The sequence below is a fragment of the Rhinolophus hipposideros genome (genome assembly GCF_964194185.1).
Source record: "Rhinolophus hipposideros genome assembly, chromosome: 5".
Classification (NCBI taxonomy): domain Eukaryota; kingdom Metazoa; phylum Chordata; class Mammalia; order Chiroptera; family Rhinolophidae; genus Rhinolophus; species Rhinolophus hipposideros.
Window position 1 is genome coordinate 34,596,851 of NC_138051.1, and position 21,036 is coordinate 34,617,886.

General features: G+C 36.4%; 1 protein-coding gene across 3 annotated transcripts in view; it reads left to right on the plus strand.

The window, feature by feature from the left end:
- The window catches only part of CDIN1 (CDAN1 interacting nuclease 1), a 223,145-nt gene that overhangs the window by 103,091 nt on the left and 99,018 nt on the right, over positions 1–21,036 (plus strand). For all 3 annotated transcript variants that reach the window (XM_081049980.1, XM_081049981.1, XM_081049982.1), the window contains exons 8-10: positions 6,767–6,834; positions 18,634–18,699; positions 19,300–19,405. In XM_081049980.1, the coding sequence (XP_080906106.1) occupies positions 6,767–6,834; positions 18,634–18,699; positions 19,300–19,405 (240 nt within the window). The remainder of the gene's footprint in view (positions 1–6,766; positions 6,835–18,633; positions 18,700–19,299; positions 19,406–21,036) is intronic.

Below are 21,036 nucleotides of genomic sequence, written 5' to 3' on the forward strand. Positions count from 1 at the left end.
AAGACTATATGCCACCAAATTCAATAACCTAGAAGAAATGTGCAAGTTCTTAGAAATATATAACCTTCCTAGACTGAATCACGAAGAACTGGAAAATTGTGATTATACATCATGATTAAGTGGGGTTTATTCTAGGGGCACAAGGATAGTTCAACATACGCAAATCAATCAATGTGACACATGACATAAACAAAATAAAGGATAAAAAACATATGATTATGTCATAGATGCAGAAAAAGCATTTAACAAGATACAACATCCATTTATGATTAAAACACTTAATAAAATGGGTATAGAAGGAAAGTACCTCAACATAATAAAGGCCATATACAACAAACCGTCAGCTAATCTCATACTTAATGGTGAAAAACTGATTTTCCTCTAAAATCAAGAATAAGACAAAGATGCCCCCTGTCACCACTGTTATTCAGCATAGTAAAGGAAGTCCTAGCCAGAGAAGCCAGGTAAGAGAAAGAAATAACGCATCCAAATAGGGAATAAAGAAGTTAAATTATGACTTTCTGCAGATGACATGATTCTTTATATAGAAAACCCTAAAGACTCCACCAAAAAACTATTAGAAACAATAAACAAATACAGTTAATTTGCAGGATACAAAATCAATGTACAAAAATCCATTGCATTTCTGTATACTAACAATGGAATTTCAGAAAAAGAAATGAAAAAATAATTCCTTTTGCAATTGCAACAAAAAGAAAAAAATACCTAGGAATAAACTTAACAAAGGATGTGAAGGACCTATACTCTGAAAACTATAAGATATTATTAAAAGAAATTGAAGATGACACAAAGAAATGGAAAGATATGCTATGTTTATGGATTGAAAGAATCAACATCATTAAAAATGGCCATATTACCAAAGGAAATATATATATTTAATGCAATCCCCATCAAAATCCCAATGGCATTTTTAAAAGAAATAGAACAAAAATCATCAGATTTATATGGAATCACAAAACACTCTGAGTAGCCAAAGCAATCTTAACAAAAAAGAACAAGGCTAGGGCATCACACTCTATGACTTCAATTTATACAACAAAGCAACAATAATCAAAACAGCATTATATTAGCAGAAAAACACACACAGACCAGTGGAATAGAATTAAGAACCCAGAAATAAACCAACACATATATGGGCAGATAATTTTCGTCAATGGATCCATAAGCATACAATCGAGAAAAGAAAGACTCTTCAATAAACAGTATTGGGAAAATTGGAAAGTCACGTGCAAAAGAGTGAAACTAGATTGCTATCTGTCACCATATACCAAAATTAACTCAAAATGGATCAAAGACCTTAACATAAGACCTGAAACAAATTGCATAGAAGAAAGCATAAGTACTAAACTTATGGACATTCGGTTCAGATAGGATTTTATGAATTTGACTTCAAAGGCAAGGGAAATAAAAGCAAAAAAAGAAAAGAAAAAAGAATGGGATTATATAAAACTAAAAAGTTTCTGCACAGCAAAAGAAACCATCAACAGAACAAAGAGGCAACCAACCGAATGAGAGAAGATATTTGCAAACAACATGTCTGATAAAGGCCTAATATACAAAATATATAACGAACGTACAATTCAATAGCAAAAAAAAAAACCACAATCCAATTAAAAGGTGGGCAGAGGACCTGAGCAAACAGTTCTCCCCAGAAGATACACAAAAGGCGAACAGTATACGAAAAAATGCTCAACTTCACTAGCTATTAGGAAAATGCAAATAAAAACCACAATGAGATACCTGTTAGAATGTCTATCATCAACATGACAAATAATACACTGTTGGTGGGAATGTAAATTGGTACGGCCGCTATGAAAAACAGTATGGAGGTTCCTCAAAAAGTTAAGAATAGAATTACCATATGACCCAGCAATCCCTCTCCTGGGTATCTACCCAACAAATCTGAAAACACTTAACCATAAAGATATATGTACCCCTATGTTCATTGGAGCATTTTTCATGGTGGCCAAGACATGGAAACAACCCAAGTGTCCTTTGATAGATGAAAAAGATGTAATTATACACACACACACACACACACACACACACAAAATGGAATATTACTCAACTATAAGAGAAGGTCAAATACTGCCATTTGCAACATTGATGGGTCTTGAGATTATCTCGCTAAGCAAAATAAGTCAGACAGAAAATTTCGAGAACCATATGACTTCATTCATATGTGGGATATAAAACTGAAAGCAACAAATGAGCAAGACAAACAAAGAAACAAAGACTCAGACAGACAACAGTTTAGTGGTTACCAGAGGGAAAGTGGGGAGGAGGGTGGTAGGTGAGGGTTAAGGGGATCAAATATATGGTGACGCAAGGAGAACTGACTCTGGGTGATGGACACACAATGCAATATATACATGATGTTTTATATAAATGTACACTTGAAACCTATATAATTACTAACCAATGTCACCTGAGTCAATTTAATAATTTTTTTTAAATGTCACCAGAGACCATCACATTTTAAAGGGCAGTAGACTCTTGTTGCTTAAATGCTGATTACAATCTGAGCTGTCAGTTTGATCCCTAATAAACATTTTTAGAGAAACCAAATTAATTTTTCCCTCTGAACTGAATTTAAGGCTATGAAAACGGATGTCCAGTCATTTACCGTGTTTTCCTGAAAATAAGACCTAGCCCGACAATGCATCAGCTCTAAATGCATCTTTTGGAGCAACAATTAATATAAAACCCGGTCTTATTTTCTTATAAGACCGGGTCTTATAGTATAGTGTGATGTGATGTGATGTGATGTGATGTGATACCAGATCTTATATTAATTTTTGCTCCAAAAGACGCATTAAAGCTGATTGTCCAGCTAGGTCTTATTTTCGGGAAACACGGTATTAAAAACATTGCGATTACTAAAGAGTTAACTCCTTAAAACAGGATTTGAGTGGAAAGTAACTGCTCCATGATGTATGACATTATTCATCAATACATTTAGTAGTGTGGCAGCACTAAGAATTTTGAGGATCCTTGGCTAAGAATGCTATTTAAAGAGGAAGTAGTAGTTTTTAAATGAAAATTGTATTTGTCTGAATCCATGAGTCTTACATTTCTTAATGATAGAACATGTCCTTCCTGGTATAGGTTTTGTTAGTGTGGGTGGAATGTGACCAATTGTGATTTGGTGAGTCAGGAGGCATTTTTTGGAAGCCCTCACTAGTCGTGTGTGTGTGTGTGTGTGTGTGTGTGTGTGTGTGTGTGTGTGTGTGTGTGTTTATATTCCACCTTGTTTCCTAAAGGCTTAGAATCAGTAAAATGTTTGTTAAAAAAAAAAAAAAAAAGAAAAAAGAAATCAGTCATTTTCTTTTTTTATTTTTCATAAAATAAATATTTTGTGTTTTGTGTTTGAAAATATTCTTTTAACAGAGCCCCCTTGTAAGAATATTCAGTACCTATGTTATAGCCCTTTATATATTTATTCTCCAAGTCTGTTGCCTCCAATCTAACTTATTAAAATCACAGCATTACCATAAGCTTACCTTTTTACTAGACCAAAGTAAAACTATGCTTCTGTTTGCAATGTAAAATTAATGGTAGTGTTCAAAGTTGTAGGAATGCCAATCTCATGTTGCTACAGTGATAAAGTTTAGCACATTTGTGTAACAACCAACACCATCTCAGAGTATCTGGGGCGGAATTACATGTTAATTTTAAAGCACATAAAATAGTTAAAAATCAATTTAAAGTTAAGGTTTTAAAAGCATAATGTCTCTTGAAGGATTGCATATTGATTTCAAATATAACTATCTAATTATATATGCATGGACTAAAGTATGAAGTCAACTGCTTTGTAAATGCCAGGAGGCTATTTTTCAGTAATAGTTGAGATGCTTACGGGAAACTAGATTGCTGTATTGCTGGCGAAAAAAAATGGCTTGTGAGGTTATTTACAAGTTTTGCCCCATGGTCACTGCCATACATCAATATCAGGTATTATTGTAGACAAAGTCTAAGTGTTTCTGCTTATAGAGCATTATAAATTCTATTTGGAATATTTTCCTTACATTTTTGCCATCATTCACTTTCCCTTTTTGGTGTTATCGCCCATAGAATTTAATGTAGTATATGATTTCAATTGATAAAGATAATGACGTATGTCTATAAATTGTATTCACTGACGAGATTATAATTTTGCAGTTCCATTATTATGCCTATTTCCAGTAAAATTACTATTTTTACAAGCTTTAGTTTCTAGACCTTGTATTTTATATATATTTGTATCAAGCAAAGCGTAATCTAGAAGTGTATCTTTCCAAAATTTCAAATTGGTGATTGCTTTTACCATGCAAAATAAAACAGGCTGGGAAGTTTGTAGAGAACTGATTTTTATCTTTGCATTGAGGTAGTAGCAGTTTTATATAATGTATATACACTTGTACAGGTGTTTCCTAGACTGATCAACAGGAATTATTTTATTTCATACTGAATAAAATTTCTTAGTTTTCCATATGAGTGAAAATGCTATTTATGTTGTTCTGATAATTTGATAGTGTTTACATTGCTTACTCTCAGTGAATTACATCATTTTGTAAGAAAGATAGCTCACATTTAGTAAATTTAGAATAGGTACAAAACCTTTTTTACTCCATTAGGAAAATGTAAGTGGAATAAAGTAAACTGGTCATTTACTAATAAGACACCAAAAAAGCACAGTAGCAAAGAGAATATAAATTGTCACTGTGCTTTCTTTTTCTTTTGGTGTCCACTATTTTTTTTTTCTCTACATAGACATATTGACACCTTTCCTGCCATAGGTTATATTCACTGACACAAAAGGTGTGAGAAAACAGCCACCTCAACTTTCTAAACTGTGACTTCAGGACACAGCTATTAGACAAAGACCTAGGCAGAGAAGCAAGTAAAGATAATGATGCAGGAAGCTTAAAATGCTGTGGGTTTCATTTCTGTACCATCAGTAACCTCAGTTTCATGATTCAACATTTTAGATGTAAATAATTTACAACAATAAAAGTGAGAGCACATTTATGTGGAATAGAAGTAAATAATTTAGTTCTCAAATGTGGTATGCCCCCAGTAATGAGAAATCATTGAAAGATACTCATCAAATGTCTTCAATGGACTCTGCAAATGTGTGAAATTTTGTGATTTAAAAATGTGTTTCCTTTATTTTGTTTCCAATAAGATATTAAATAAGCATAGCCATGTGTATTGGAGTGGGGAGGGAGGAACAACAGAAGGAAAAACGCAGGGATGATGACTTAGGGCTCATTTTGACGGTTGACGTGAGTGGCCACATCTCTGGAATTTGAAGATTTTAACAATATTCACCTGTATCTGTTGATAGAGGACAGGATAATTCTCTAGAAGTTTTTTGTTTGTTTGTTTACAAATAATATACAAGCTTTATTCCATTTAAATTGGACTCTTGCAGTGCATGATCAGAATTAAAGAGTCTCTGGTAGGCCAAGACGTGATATGACCAAGTTGACATTATCAGTGAAATGTAATTATTATCAAATGCTTTTGACAGAATTCAAGTATCAGAATAGGGTAACACTCCTTTTTAGACTTTTGCAATCTCATCCTTTTGGAAAATACACCCAGAATTGGAAGTCCCATAACTGATTTCATTATTTACCAGCCATGGGACCAACCTCCAGTAAGTTCCTCAGCCTTCCTGAACATTGCTTTTCTTAACTGTAAAAATGGGACGAATAACAGTACATCGTCATGTGGTTGTTGTGAAGTTTAAATAAGACGATAGTACCCCGAAGTGTGTAGCACAAAGGCTTCGTATATGGTATTTAAGAAATATTAACATACTATTTTTAGCATATTATTTTTACATAATTTTAATACTTTTTAAGAAACTGTGTGAAGGTCATAAACATGGCCGTTGCAGTGATCTTATTCTGATCTGTTCCTCTGCTTTACCACACATCAACTGTATGACCTTGCGCAAGTTCCTTTCTAAGCCTCAGTTTCCTCATCTTTAAAATATGGATAATGATAACTGTGAGGATGAAATAATACACATAAAACACTTAACATAATGGCTGCCTCATAGTAAACACTCAAAAAATGTCTATGTGCCTGTGTGTATCTATTTATATGTGTGTTATAATATGTGTACACTTGTACACACATGATAAAAAGAGTTGAAATAGCTTCCATACCCACACCCTAACCCACAGTCCTTTAATAAGACGTCTTTCCTCCACGTTACATATAATCCTCAACAAGTCAGTTGTTGGCTTCCCAAATCACAGAAGATCGCCATGAATAGATTGGAAGTGAAACAGGAGCTCCTAAAAGCTGCTTCTGTGACAAATGTGAATTCACAGAAGATTGATGGAATTCTATAAGATCGGAAGCTCTTTGAGGGCAAAGGCCCATTGGTTTTCTTGGCTGCAGTTAGTAAGTGCTTGATAAAGTTGCGCTAAAGTGAATTGAAAGATATGTAACATAACATAAAGGATGTTTAAAATGATTCTCCCTCTTTTCAAAGTTATGGACGCATCCATTTACAAATCTTTATTGGCCAAAATACATATAAACATTATAGAAAAATTCCAGTCACTCATTTAAATGAAGGACGTGTATAGAAACCTCAGAGATGTAGGCTAGAAGTGGAAATAGTTGCTCTACTTACCTGTTATTTTCCTTTTCATCTCAAAGTGTAGACCTGGTATTGGGGTTTTTCAGATAGCATCTTTTTATAACTCTACCTGTGTTGCCCTCCTTAACTAAAACTCCCCAGCGCCATCGGTTATGAGCACGAAGTCCTGCTGAGAGACTTGCTTCTAGAGAAAAACCTGTCCTTCCTAGGTGAGTATTGCTTACATCCTCTCGAGCTTCTAGTATCTCCATGAGTGCTTAAATACGTATTTTTTTAAATCTTCCACTTGCAGTCCTAAAGGAAGAGTGAACGATGATTGATGCTGTACATGTTATCTTTTATTGATTTAGAACTGAGCAGGAACTCAGTTACCTAATCCCCTGTAAACACAGCACACGCACAGGCTTGCAATTAATATTTTATAGAATAAGTGGCTGAAAAAATGCTTTAATATCTGTTACAGTATTACTTTTGGTGTCATGAGATATTAACCCTAATCTAGGCCTTATGAGAGAAAGAAACAAAAGAAATATTGTCTATAAAATGCTTTATATATTAGAAAGGACGGTTAGAAAAATTCATGTTTGTCTCGTGTGGAATCAGGTAGTACTTTTACTTGAAAGCCAAATATTAAGATTTTATTATTTTTTATGCCAAACATTAATTGTCATCAGAAATTTAGTATGATTTTTAAAAATCTCACATGTTCGCATATTTTGGTGTGCCAGTGTGGAATCTTATATTTTTTTCAGTATCTCTCAAGCATTAGAAATTAAGCCCCAAAAGATATCCGTATGATAACTGATCATGGAAACCATAAAACACTGTACAATGAATTCCTCTTTTCCATTTTCGACGTGGTACTTTGTAAAAGTGCTATACAAATCGTACTATTGTACACATCTGTTTTCTATAGATATTCAAGAGTTTACATAGTGTGTTTTTTTTAGGTTAAAAAATCAAAGAATATTGGTTTACGTCATTTTTGTTCCAAAATGGACAGAGAATTGGCCAAGGAAAGTCAAATGAGTGATTTTACATCAAGTTGGAAAGGGATGTTGAATACAGCCCTCCAAGAAATGTGCTTTAAGTCTTAGTAGTCAATATTTTTATTAATGAAACTGGAGGATGGAGCTGAATGTGTTATAAGATTGTTGATAACTTGAAGGTGGGGGGGATACCATAAATATTCTCCAGCTAGGGTTAAAGAAAGTTGATAAATTAGGAAAGTGGCCTCAAATTACCAAATTAAATTTCAGTACGTAAAAGCAGCAAATTTTTTTTCATATAAGGACAATTGAAATGTTCAGCCTATGGAAAAGGCGTACATTAGACAGAAATTGCATTTTAAAATTTAATCAAAAATAAAACCTGTAATGGATCAAAACCATTTCAATGATGCCTCACAAGGCACCATGAGATCTGTTTTAGAGCTACGGAGTTCTGGTAGTATTATGAAATATCTGGTCACACTGATCACTCGGATAGCGGCCAGTATAGCATGGCCAAATCTACTTGATTGTTCTAAGCCACCAACTAAGCAGTCATATTTTCAAGTCAGGTTGGTGTTACTCTTGGCCCCATCTGCTGACTGATAGTCAGGCCCTCAGTGCCATTTCTTTACTTACCCTAGCTTTTCTCTGCTTTCTTCGTGAGAACTAGAAGAGTCCATCAGGGAGGAAGAGCAAAGAACTTAAACGTGGTCTAAACTTGGTCCCCAGGCCTCCACTCCCTTGATTCTGGGAATCCAGTGTGAGACTGGATTGACCGTGGCTGACAAAGAAAATGCAGGACCTTAGCCAGGGAGACATTACCACTCAGATACCATTTCAGAAAGGAGACTTAAAAGGGGGCTTAAAATTGATGTGCCCCCTCTATTCCTCTATGTATAGGATCTAGAGGTAATTATTTTATTGAAGAATACCTAAAGACGACACTTAACTGATCTTTAAAAATAAATCAGTTATAGGTGTTTAGCTCACTCCATGTAACTTGAGTCCTATTTTAAAGAATTTCCTCATCAGCATACAAAGAAGTTGTTAATTTATTCTATGCATTTTAAGCATTTTAATGTAGTACTGAATTAATACATGTTTACTTCTGGTTAAAACATCAAAATTCAAAGCCTTGTATGAAGTATTGTTACACCGTTTTTCTTTTACCGTGTAAATACCCTTTCACGATGATTAATTAGATCTAAAGTACTATGCCAGATAAATTTAGATAGATCATCATAGTAAATCCAACTATGGAAAAATGTTGGTATATAATAGAACAAAATATGATCTTATGTTTTCTTTTTATGTGTGTACACCTTGAATTTTGTTGCAGAGATATTACAAACATGTTTGTTTTACTTTGATTCTTTTATAAGCAAAAATACCATCAATAGCGCTCTCTCTCTCTCTCTCTCTCTCTCTCTCTCTCTCTCTCTCTCTCTCTCGTTTCTAATCTGGGCTTTTAATACACAAGCATTCTTACTGTTTATACATTAATCCTTCTTAAGAGTTATGATTTCCCTGAAATTTTGTATCCCATTCTAAATTTTCCACCCATTGTCCTCTATATGTCATTTTACAAAATAAATACTTTGTCTGACCTTTTTCATCAATAGGAGAAAGAAATAAAAATAAATTACTTTTATCTTAACCCTAATAATTTCTTAAATTTCCATATTCATAACCATTTACTGAGCAGTTGCTATGGCACAATATTTAACACTCTGGGGGGGAGGGGAGCGAGGCCTTATCTTTGAAGATTTGGGTGTACTCATATGGATCTATCCTATCTTGTAAACTTATTGATTTTGTACTTCTACAAATAGGTAGATTGTATTAAGAGAAGTCAAAACTGAGTTTCTCCAACTAAAAATATGTATTTTATTCACATATTCATTTATTGCAAAAATCAATTACTGAGTCAGGTAATATTATTGTAGGCACTAGACATAAGTCTGATGAAGTCTCTGCTCTTGTGGAGTCATGGTCTAGTAGGGAGACAAGCTACAAACAGATGAATGCAGATAACTTCTAGAAATTTCTTCGAGTTCTTGTAATTCTTCTATTTATTACTTATTCTTTTCAGCTAACTTTTGTTGACTGTGTCCTTGCCGAGAACTGCACTAGTTAGTATGACCATGATGACAGGCACTCGGTGCGCTTTGGATGCTCACAGCCACGCACACTGCTGCTGTGCTCATCCAGGAAGAATGCGGTTCCAACTCTAGTGCATCTCAGTAGCTGCTCACTTGATAGTCTTGATGTTGTTGTGCTACTTTTATTAATAGAGGGAAAGGTATAGATTATACTAAAACTCAGTAGCTACCCTGTACATATGAAGAAAATGCTACTGGCTCCTAAGCTGCTTGTCCTGAAGTGGTGACAGAATTTTACTTTTTCATCTGCTCTCTTTCACCGGCACCTTCCTGCCACCATGTGTTTCTAGGATGGCTAGTTGAGCACATTAGCTTGGCTATCTCCCCACTAAGCTAACCAGTATTTCTTTTGTTGGTTCATCAGGCAGATGTGTATCTTTTAAGTACTTGCTATGGGCAGGCACCATTAGGGATAAAAAAAAATAAATAAAAATGGAATCAAACATGGAGCCTTCCAGGAAATTTTCAGGTAAGTTTAAGTACATGTCAGTTCTTTCCAAGGATAGTTAATTTAGAATTAAGATTTATTGATTAGCGTTTAAAGCCTCAGAAGATGTGAAGAACCTACTGCCCACTCCTACCTAGGTTTAGATGCACAAGGAACCCTTCTTAGATTTTCAGTTGACCAATGAGCATTGTGATCATTCTTGTCCCCTCTGCTAAAGGTCTGTTCCATTCCCCGTATCAATGACATAGAAAATTTATTTTATCTACTGATGCAGATGTTTCCATTATATCTCTCAAGTGATTAAGGAGACCATGTTTTGTTATATCCTTTCTCCCTCCCGCCTCCCCCTCTTTTCTGAGAGGTTCAGTAAAAGGTTGGGACAAAAGGCATAGGAGGAACAGTAAATAGTGACAGTGAGAAGCCAAGACTGTTTGCACTGTTAGGGAAAATATGAAAGAGCTTATATCAAAGACTGAAGATAAACCGTTCATCCTCCATGGGTTGGCGTATCTCCAGGTTGGAGGGACTTTCATTAGTGACTTCCACAGCCATTGTCTGGTGCAGATTCTTGTTAAGTTTAGCTTAATAAGGACGTCTCTGGAGACATTTTATTCTTTGCAGTGAATGTTGCCCTGTTAGTAGAAGCTAACAATTATTTTGAGTGACACCTGAGAGGCATTTGCTTTATCCCCACTCTCCCATGTTTGGTCTTGCCTTATGACAAACCAGCAAATTTTACATGCTTTTCTAGCGTTCATGTATTACTCTGTGGGACTCCAGGAAGGATACTCTGTAAAGCCAAATAGGCTTAGTGAAGGATGTCCCTCACTGGAAGAAATTAGGATCTTTGTTACTAAGAGTTCATCTGTTCCTGCTGCTTTATTCCCCTCCTGAAGCAACAGTACTCTGCTGGGGAAGTGATTATGATGTGACAAACAGGGGATTATGACCTCAGGTGAAGAATAGACAGCAGGAACAGATGAAATTTAGAATACGAAGATTGTGTTTACATGCAGACGTTTGCAGTGGAGAAGAGGCTAGAAATCAAACATACGAGTATATAGGCTAAAGGGAACTGAGATGCTTGGGTATTTCGTAAGGTATCAACTATTTAAATTCATATCTGTCTGAAAGTTCAAAATCAGATACAGTTTTCAGAGTAACAGGAATGTGATATTGGAGCCGGGATGTGGGGAAAGGGGTCCTGTCTTCCCTTCCTGAAGAAATTGTCATGGTGCGGGGCCATCTTTACTTCCCATATTGAATGTGCTTGCATGTGCTTCTCCCTGGGACCAAGAGTAAAGCACCATGCACACATGTGTACTGCTATAAGACAACCTACTCTCTGGAACTTTGAAGACAGGTTTCCTTGTCCATTGCTGATAGTAGTCTCCCTGTGCCAGGCCCACAGCCCTTTCCTCAACCATAGCTCTAGTTAGGAAACTCGTGTCTGCTTTCCTGGTTGCCAATGATATATTGGAACTATTTGGGTTGTAAGCAACAGAAATCTAAGATTAGACACACGCAAAAGGGGAATTTATTGGTTTACAGATATACCTGGGAAATCCAAAAGAGAGAATTTTGCTTCTGGTGTGTCTAGAATCCAGAATACAAAGCTATGTCATTAATATCTCCTTATTTTTCTCTCGTGTTCTGCTTTTATACAGTGTTGGCTACATTCTCAGTCAATAAAGTTGATCCCCAGAAGTTGCAAGTTTGTTTACTTCTTAGAGTTCGTAATCTCAGAGAAAAGTTGATGATTCTCTTTTGCCCCGTTACAAATTTCAAAAGGGCTCTGATCAGCTAATCTGGGTCAAGTGTCCACCCCGTGACCAGTGGTTGAGGGTCATATATTGACCATCCACCAAAATCACATTGTGCGAGTGGAGTGGCCATGCCAGACAAGATGGGGCACGGAACAGAAAAATCAACTATCTCACTCACCCCGCCAAAATTAGCTACCGGTTCGTTCTTCTGTCGCCGTAGCCAAAAGGCACTGTGGTCAAATCTGTTAATGTTATTGTTGATTGGTTCCTTGGCACACATGTGCTCACTCTCTTTCCCTCTTTCTCCCTCTCTCTCCCTTCTTCTTCCCCTCCATTGGTTTTGGGAGAGATGGAGCTGGCCCTGCAGAAGGGTCTGTCATCAGTAGCTACAGCTAAAAGAACTGGGGCAGACATCTACCATTCAGCCATTCCTCAGAATTTTGGAGTTGCAAAGGGCTCTAGTAACCATCCAATCCCCTTGTTTTGTTTAGAGCAAACTGGCCCCAGGCCTTATCACAGCTAGTTCCTCCCACAAATTGTCCTGTATCCTTTTTCCTCCACTGGGCTGATGTGTCCCTTGTTTTATGACATGAAACTGAAAGAATTGAGAGTGATGTGATGTAAAACATAGACAAGTTTTACTTTTGTTGTTGCTATTCATGTCCTCTGTCTTGACACCCACCAGTGGGCAGGGGTCAGCCTTTCCAGCCTCACTTTGCACCGTCCCAGCTTCATGCCCTCACATTTGTTTCCTATCTTTAGGGCACTTCAATTTTCACTAGTATTGTCCCCTAAAGACATAATAAGCAAAGGACAAGGTCAGATCAGTCAGTTGTATTCCTTATTAGTGGCTGTGGTAAAACGCTTCGGGGGAAGAGATTGAAACTAATGGTTATAATGAAATTTTGGGTTCTCTAAAGATTTCATTTATCTGTGCTATTAGTCTCCCCCATTAAATGCATATCTGTTCTGTGTACCTTTGCACATGGTTTCCATATCATAGTAACATCTGTTACTGAAACTCTGCAAACTTCTTAAACTGGATAGAAAAGGTTATGGAACTTGCTCTTCAAGAACATGAAAATATGCTATACAGAAGTTATAGCTCCACATATTGAACGAGACAGAGTTTTGAGAAAAAAAAACACAGAAAAACAAAATATTAGAGTAGACAAGATATACTATAGTTGTCATTTGTATTGATGTATGTTTGTGGGGCTTTTTTTTTTTTTTGCCCTTCTCAATTTAGGAAAATTGTAATCAGGTGTTAAAAAGATTGTTTTTAATCATACAGTATATTTTAACCTAGCATTTTAGAAACCTTCTGACAAATTCATAGGTAAAATGCCATGCCAGACTGTTACTTTTTGTTTTCAGATGTTGTGAACTGGAATTTTGCATAATTTCTCTGGGATCAACTATATTTCTTAAATTTAAAGCATTTTAATAAACAAAAAAACCTCAAACTTTTTCTTGGTAGTCCTTATGCCCTCCTGTGATTCTTAAGTATATGTTAACTAGTTTCAGATGTGTTTTGTTCTCTAACTCAAAATCAGCCTTTTATTTTTAAAAATAGGAATTGTGTAATTAGTACTTAATTGCTTTGGATATTTGGGGTATTTAAAGGAGAGGGTAATTAAAAGGCCAAAGAAATTAAACTTTCACAGTGTTCTCTAAGTATGTGTAATTTCTTTCTTTAAATGCCTCCTAAGGACAGGCCTGATAACTTAAAAGGAAAGGAAGACCTGGGTTGTTTTTCAAATTTTCATCTATGGATGCAGTTTTACTCATTTTTTTTTGTTCACTTAGAGAGAGGAGCCTCTGAAAATAAAGAGATTATGTAGTTCATCTTTTCAGGCAGGTATCCTCTAAATAATATCTAAACAATATCCAACAGATGGCCATCGCCTCTCCTGCTTCAAGATCTTCTAGGGGGGAAATAAGAACATTTTCCCCCACTTCACAAATGTTACACATGACCAAATTTAAATATTTGTCATCAAGTGTGGTATATTAGACAAACCAGAACTCGGTGGATATGGGCCCTTGCCTGTGTCTTTATGTGAGAGGTCTAGGTCTTGGTGGGTCACTTACCTGCTCTAGGCCACGTTTATCATGTGTAAATCAGAATGTTGGACCAGTAATTTCTAAACCTTTCCAAGCTCAGAAATGCTGTGTGTCACAAGGCTCTCATTATCTAAAAGCCCCACCTCTTGTGGACTGGAGGCCAACAAGGCTGCTTGTAAGCAAAAATATCCTGATAAGAAACACTTGAACTATGATATTGACAAGCTTAGTAGTTATGAAACATATTGGAACATGCGCCTTAAACCAAAAGAGTCTGTCACGCAGGGCACCCTGCTCGCTGCGCCATTTGTCGTGCAGGGTCTCAGCTCCCACTCCCCGCCCAAGAACGCAGGACACGGTAAGGCCAAAAAGGAACACCCACGGAGCCATAGATAGGGGAGTCAAACCAATATATTCTCGCTGGCGGCTGGGCTGGAGACACAGGAAGCAGGATCTACATAATCTGCCTAACAGCAGTCCGTGCTTGCCAGCCACCATCTTCTTGCTAGCCCCCATTCTTTTCTTGCTAGCATAGCCACAGCCGTTATATTAGTGGCCAATAGCCTACGGGTTACAGCTGACGGCCAACTAGCCACAGCTGCTGGCATCTGATCACAGTTGATGGCCATTTACTACCCGAGCCAGCACCTTTCTATGTGAGGCCGAGAGCCTGGAAACTGCTTTTTGGGGTTTTGTCCCCACAGAGTCTTACTTTATATGTGCTCTATTCACTGAATAAGACAGGTATACAGGATTTGGAGGTGATTTATATTGATCCCCAACCATTTGGGGAAATTGTGGTATAAGTGCTATTCTAAAACATTGCCATCATCCTTTCCCCACCTTTGTAACCGATATGGTTCTTACTTTTCATATTGATCATTTTCTCATGAAGAAAATGGCAGGTTCCTTAAACATCTAGTTTTCCACTTGGAAAGTTCAAAGAATCATAAGTAACCACCTGACCAAAATACCATGTTTCCCCGCAAAATAGGACCTTACCGGAAAATAAGCCCTAGCATGATTTTTCAGGATGACATTCCCTGAACATAAGCCCTAATGTGTCTTTTAGAGCAAAAATTAATATAAGACCCAATCTTTTTTTCAGGAAAACACAGTATATGCAAAGAGCTATAAGAATATGGATGAAATTTGTGATTCTCAAGGAAAATATAAATTGCATGAGTGACTATAGAAGAGATAAAAATCTAAACAGATCAGTAGCCATACAAGAAATAGGAAAAGTGACCAAAGAGCTGCCCAACACAGTAACACCAGTCCCAGATGGCTTTTTCTGAGGTATTCTGCCCAAACTTTAAGGAATGGATAAATTCAACATTGTTTAAATAAACACTGTAGATCAAAGAAATAAGTAGGAAAGCTTCCCATGAATATTAAGGAAATTGATGAAGTTTCTTTCTTTATGATCAAGATGAACCTCAGCAGAGAGTTGGGACCAAGGATGAAAGACAGCAGCAAGAGTCAGCAAATAAAACCTTGAACTTTGGGCCAGGTTTATTGTCTTTGTCTTGTTGATTCATGGCGAGATAAATCAGAAAATTGTTAAGTCAGTCTAGAGAAGCTTTGTAGAAGACATGAATATTTTTTAAATGTATTTTATTCAGTTAACCTTTATAAGCATTAAATATGTGCAAAGCGTATGTCAGTGGTGAGACTGGGCCAATGGATAAGGTTTAAAAAAATGAAAAGGAATCATTTCCTGTCCTCAGAGCAGAGGCTTCAGGCTGAGTGTGTGGGAGACCGGCCCAGGCGCCATAAGATGAGGGAGTGAACAGAGAATGAGGCCAGAGGGAAGAGTGTGATGACTGAGTCGTAACCTCTAGATCCTAGAGTTGGAATGCTGAACCACCAAATGGTCAACCAAATTTTAAATCTATACCCAGTGGTTTGGATAATGATCCTAATGGTAAGGAATTTTTTGAGGTCTGGGGGCCAGGAAATCAGGCCAAATGGATGGGGCTGACCTTAAAGGTCTCCTCGTGGAATGATCAGTGATAGCAACTTCTCCTGGGGCCTGGACCAGGTGAGCAAGGCCACTTGTTCACAAATGCTGCTTCCTATTCTTGTGCTGTCATTTCCTCTGAACTCTACCAAGTTGTTCCTTCCTCCTCTCTTAGTAAACCTAGGATGAAAGAAACAATGTGAAGGCTGAAACAGCATGTGTAAGGCAGTAGGAGTTTAGTAAAAAAAGGAGAAGGTAGCCAATACATAACATAGTATTTCAGATGTATGGAATAACACACACACACACACACACACACACACACACACACACATACACCAGGGGTGCCAAAAATATGCATACAAATGGACACTTTGGTCAGCATTGCTCAAGCAGTAGTTCGCCTTAATCAGAAGTGTCTGGACGCTGATGGTAACCACTTTGAGCACCTCTTGTAATTGCAGAAGTCAAACGTGACTTGTATTCATCTTTTGTCATCGGTATATATTGAGTATTACAATTTTAATACAGTTTTCCTTTCTTAAAATGTGTATACATTTTTTGGCACTCGTGTGTGTGTGTGTGTGTGTGTGTGTGTGTGTGTGTAAGTAAAAGTCTAATATCACTAGTGGTGACAGACTTTTAGAAACTATACTTTGGGTAAAATTACTATTGGATGAACTTCATATTGAGAGGGAGGAAAGTGGGGTGGGGTCGGGGGAGAAAGCAAAGGAGCACAGTTGTACTTTGAAGTTCTCCCCAGAAAGATGGAAAGATTCCCTAGCCTAATCTGATGTTTTATGTCCAGGTGTGGGGGTCTGAGTTTTTAAATTTCACATTATTAAGTCGTGAAATTTAAATCGTAGGTGTTGTGTTAGTAACTTTGGTGCAATTAAGCAGTACAGCATCTGCCTTTTAAAGGAATATTAGTGTGTGCATTTGGGTTGCTGGTGATCTTTGAAATTTTGTTTTGAGCTGCCAACAGAAACATAATCATTTTTCTTTCTGAAACAGATTTTAACATCTACAAAGGTTGATCAAGCTAGGGTAGTTTTAATAAAATATTAATCTCTCTTTTTTAATGTCAACCAGCTTTTAAAACTGTTCATCAGCTACCTGAAACATAAGCTGAAGGCACTTGAGTTGATTTTAATAAATGCCTTTTCCATTAAACATTCTTGTGGCCGGAGTGCATTTAGAGGATAGAAATTTTTCCAGTCTTGTTCATCTGCTCTGCAGTCCAGTGTTCCAAATGCTCTTGTTTTTAAAGTCAGATTACTTTTATTTGTATTTTCTTATCTCAATAGCTAACAATTTTTTTTTTTTTTTTTTATTTCAAAGATAGGAGGTTGCTCTGGATTCTGGTATCAATCCTTCAAAATCTGGGTAAAGGATATCAAGTTTTAATAAAATCTAACTTACATATCTAGTTTAAACATGGGTCTTGTCATTAAAAGGTTATTTATGTTTAAAATGCTGACCTTTCAAGATGTATACAAGAGTATTCTCAAACAGAGTTTCTGAACATTGGCCATGAAACCACTGTCTTGGGCTGACAAATGGGTTGGAAATAAGCTACCCAACACTGGGAATGGGCCATTAATTTTAATCAAAGGTGATGCAGGAAGGCGAATGGGATGCATGGCAATGTCAACAGCCCAGTAGGTGTTAAGAGACCACACAGCCTTCCTTGTTACTTGGTTGGGCCATTAGTTGAGGTTGGGTGAAGACAGAAAGCCATGTCTGGAATTGAATGACCAGGTCACTCCAAAACCTAATGGAGAACTCCTCATTTCAGAAATCACATTGTAATGCCATTAGACGTCAAGGACAGCATTTAGAAAATATCAGAGAGGTTTTTTTTTTGTTTTTTTTTTAAACCAAGCACCTAGCTACTTTTCTCCAACTTTGTCAAGCTCTCTGTTTTCTAGCCTCTTTTCCTTCTGAATGGATCACTGATATTTACCCAGGATCAAGAAATCGAACAGACTTAGGGAAAAAATCTCAGTCTGTTTGCTTTACAGAATTACATGTTGTTAGTGGTAAAACTCTGGTAAATGCCAGAAACAATAGCATACCAAAGGATTTAAGCAGGAGACTTAAGTCTCTGTGGTGATCTCATTGTCCTTGTCCCTCTCTTGTGTTCGTGTATGTAAGAGTAGTTTCAGTTATAGAAAATAAACTTTCTTCATTGCTTTAATGAAAACTATTTGCTTTGTAATTGTAAGGCTACTGTACATGTGCCTTACTGTAAATTGTCAATATTGGCTGATAACAGTAGTGATATTCACAGCAGTAAAGCCCTTTTCTTTTAATCAGTAAGTATATTTCATGACTTTGAGTATTTTCAATCATAAAAAAGGTAGCATATGACAGCTTGAATTCATGAAGTTTATAATAAAGACGTAAAAATGCAGAAGGGACAAAGAGGCATTATTGTATCTATGCTTCAGGTTTGTTAAGAAAGTTCATTTGTTCTGACACAGCATTGCATACAGAAGAAAGATACGTATGACTGCATTCGCAATTTGTGTACGTTTTTAAGAAAGAAAAGCAATTATATTGTTAATGGAATATTGTTATAAGTGATAGTATTTGTCCTTCCTGTAGATGAAGATCAGCTCCGTGCAAAGGGTTATGACAAAACGCCAGACTTTATTTTACAAGTACCAATTGGTAAGTCCTTAAATTCTGTTATGTTGGTTTATAGAGAAAAGGGATGTGGTGTTTCCATAGATTTTTGTTGTTGTTGTTAATACCAGCAAATGTTGCCTGAGTAGATTGGCTTTATGATGCTGTACCTAAAATGGATGAAATCATTGAAAAAGACTATTTGAGAGTAGCAGAAAATAATAGGTTCAGAAGAAATCTATGTCTTAAAATCTTTTACGTATATTTGAGAAGTAAACTTGTCTTCTGGACATTTTGGTTGCTATTTTAAAGTCTGTAATTTCTGTAAATATTGCATTTTTAAAACACGGTTCTGTTGAAAAGCCAGGCTCACTTTGGTTGATTTTCACATTACTTGTCCACTTACACAGTCTCAGAATAGGACAGGGACTTTTGAAGACAATGAAAATAAAAGGGATGTGACTGCAGCATAAATGTTTCTTGTAACGAACGTATACAATGTGTTGTTTTATAATTACATCCATAGATGACAGTGAGGGCTAAGCCTCTGCTCTTTAATATGAAGCATAGAGAGGCCTGTTCAGAGTTCAGAATTTTCAATCTTCCCTTCCCTTTGCTCTGTATTAGTAATGCTTTGTCCCTTAGCTGTAGAAGGGCACATAATTCACTGGATTGAAAGCAAAGCCTCATTTGGTGATGAATGTAGCCACCACGCCTACCTGCATGACCAGTTCTGGAGCTACTGGAATAGGTAAGGTCCCATTATTTTTCTCTTAAGATAAACGATACTCAGCTGAAATCTCATTAGAAAAAATATTTTGTTTAGCTGGTAAAAATGCTAGTAGCCTTTGTTTCTAGTAAATACAGAGACTTGATTAATGTTTTCATTTCAGGTAATTTAAACTTCTCTGCTTTCATAATGATGCTTCATTTTTTTAAATTAAATATCTCTGCATTAAGGTCAAAATTAGTATATATGCCATTTTCCATTTTATAGTGATAATATTGGTGTCACTTAAAATATGAATAATAAGATGTGGTGCATATTATATCATATTGACATTGACTTTTATCCTTTTGATGTGAACTTTATGCTTACTGTCAGACCTTAGAAAATGTTCTATCCTCAGCTTTCTGAAGAGAATATTCAAATAATATAAAAGACCAAAATGATTTACCTTCCATAAGTAGAGAACAGCTTACCTACCAACCTCAGTAAACATTCCCAAAGGCATGAAAATCTCAGCAATTGAGAGAAGGGTTGTGTTGATGGCGGCGTCCATATTATTGCCATATTATTAATGCCATATTACTGATTACTTATCATGTGCCTAAGCCTGCACATTATCTCAGTTAATCCTCAGAAGGACGTTACTTTTATCCCCATTTTACAGATAACTAAACTGATGCTCAAAAGAAATAATACACCATACAGCTAGTCGTCCTGCACCTACATTTGTCTTTCTCACTTTCTAACCTGTGCTATTTCCAGCACAATTGTATTGCTGTTTACAATACAACTGTTGAAACTGTGGCTTTTTCTATTATTGAAATCTCTAGTTTGCACACTACGCATTTTCCCCTTAGAACAGGATGTGGGTCAACGGGTAACCTTCCTAGATTAACTGTGTTCCTTGGTCACTGGCCAACAGTAAGAATACAATGAAAGATGACACTGGCCCAGATCATTAAGGAATGAGACAGTAGCAGCATCTGTGGACAATAGTCTTATCCTGGAGAAAAGAAACAGTGACAGGCTACAGAATTTGGCATTATATTGTTACTCTGCCTTACAAAAGGCCAGCAGACTTTGCCCGTAGCAGCTGTGCTAAACTAAGCCCACTTTTTGCCATGGTAACAATGATCATGACAAAATGCTGAATGTAATGGCTTTCTTGATTTTCTTGTGTAATTGTGCGTGGCATCCGAGCTTTACTTTACAGGGATGGAGGAGGAAAGTGCAAAATGTTTTAGAAATCATTGCTGCTTCAGCGTTTCCTGTCTTTTATTCAGCCATTATTCAAATTAGCAGTAATGTGGCAAATTGAATTTTCGATTTTTAGCAATTTGATGATGAGTTTGAAATAGTAAAGAAAGCATCATTTTTGATAGTATAGGAAAAGCAATGACAAGAAAATCAAACTGCATAAGTTTCGGTTACTAAAGGATTTTTAAAAACTGATAAACTCTGTCATTATGCATTAAGACTGCCTTCCCGGACCTTTTGGTAGTGGTCAGGTCTTTTAAGAGGAATAGTAGTAGAGCTTCCTTAAAAATTCCATAAGCATATCTCCATTCTAAAACAACTATTTTTTGAGTTCCTATTATGTGCCTAGTACTCACTACTATAGATGCTGATTAAATAATATGTAGGATAGACCT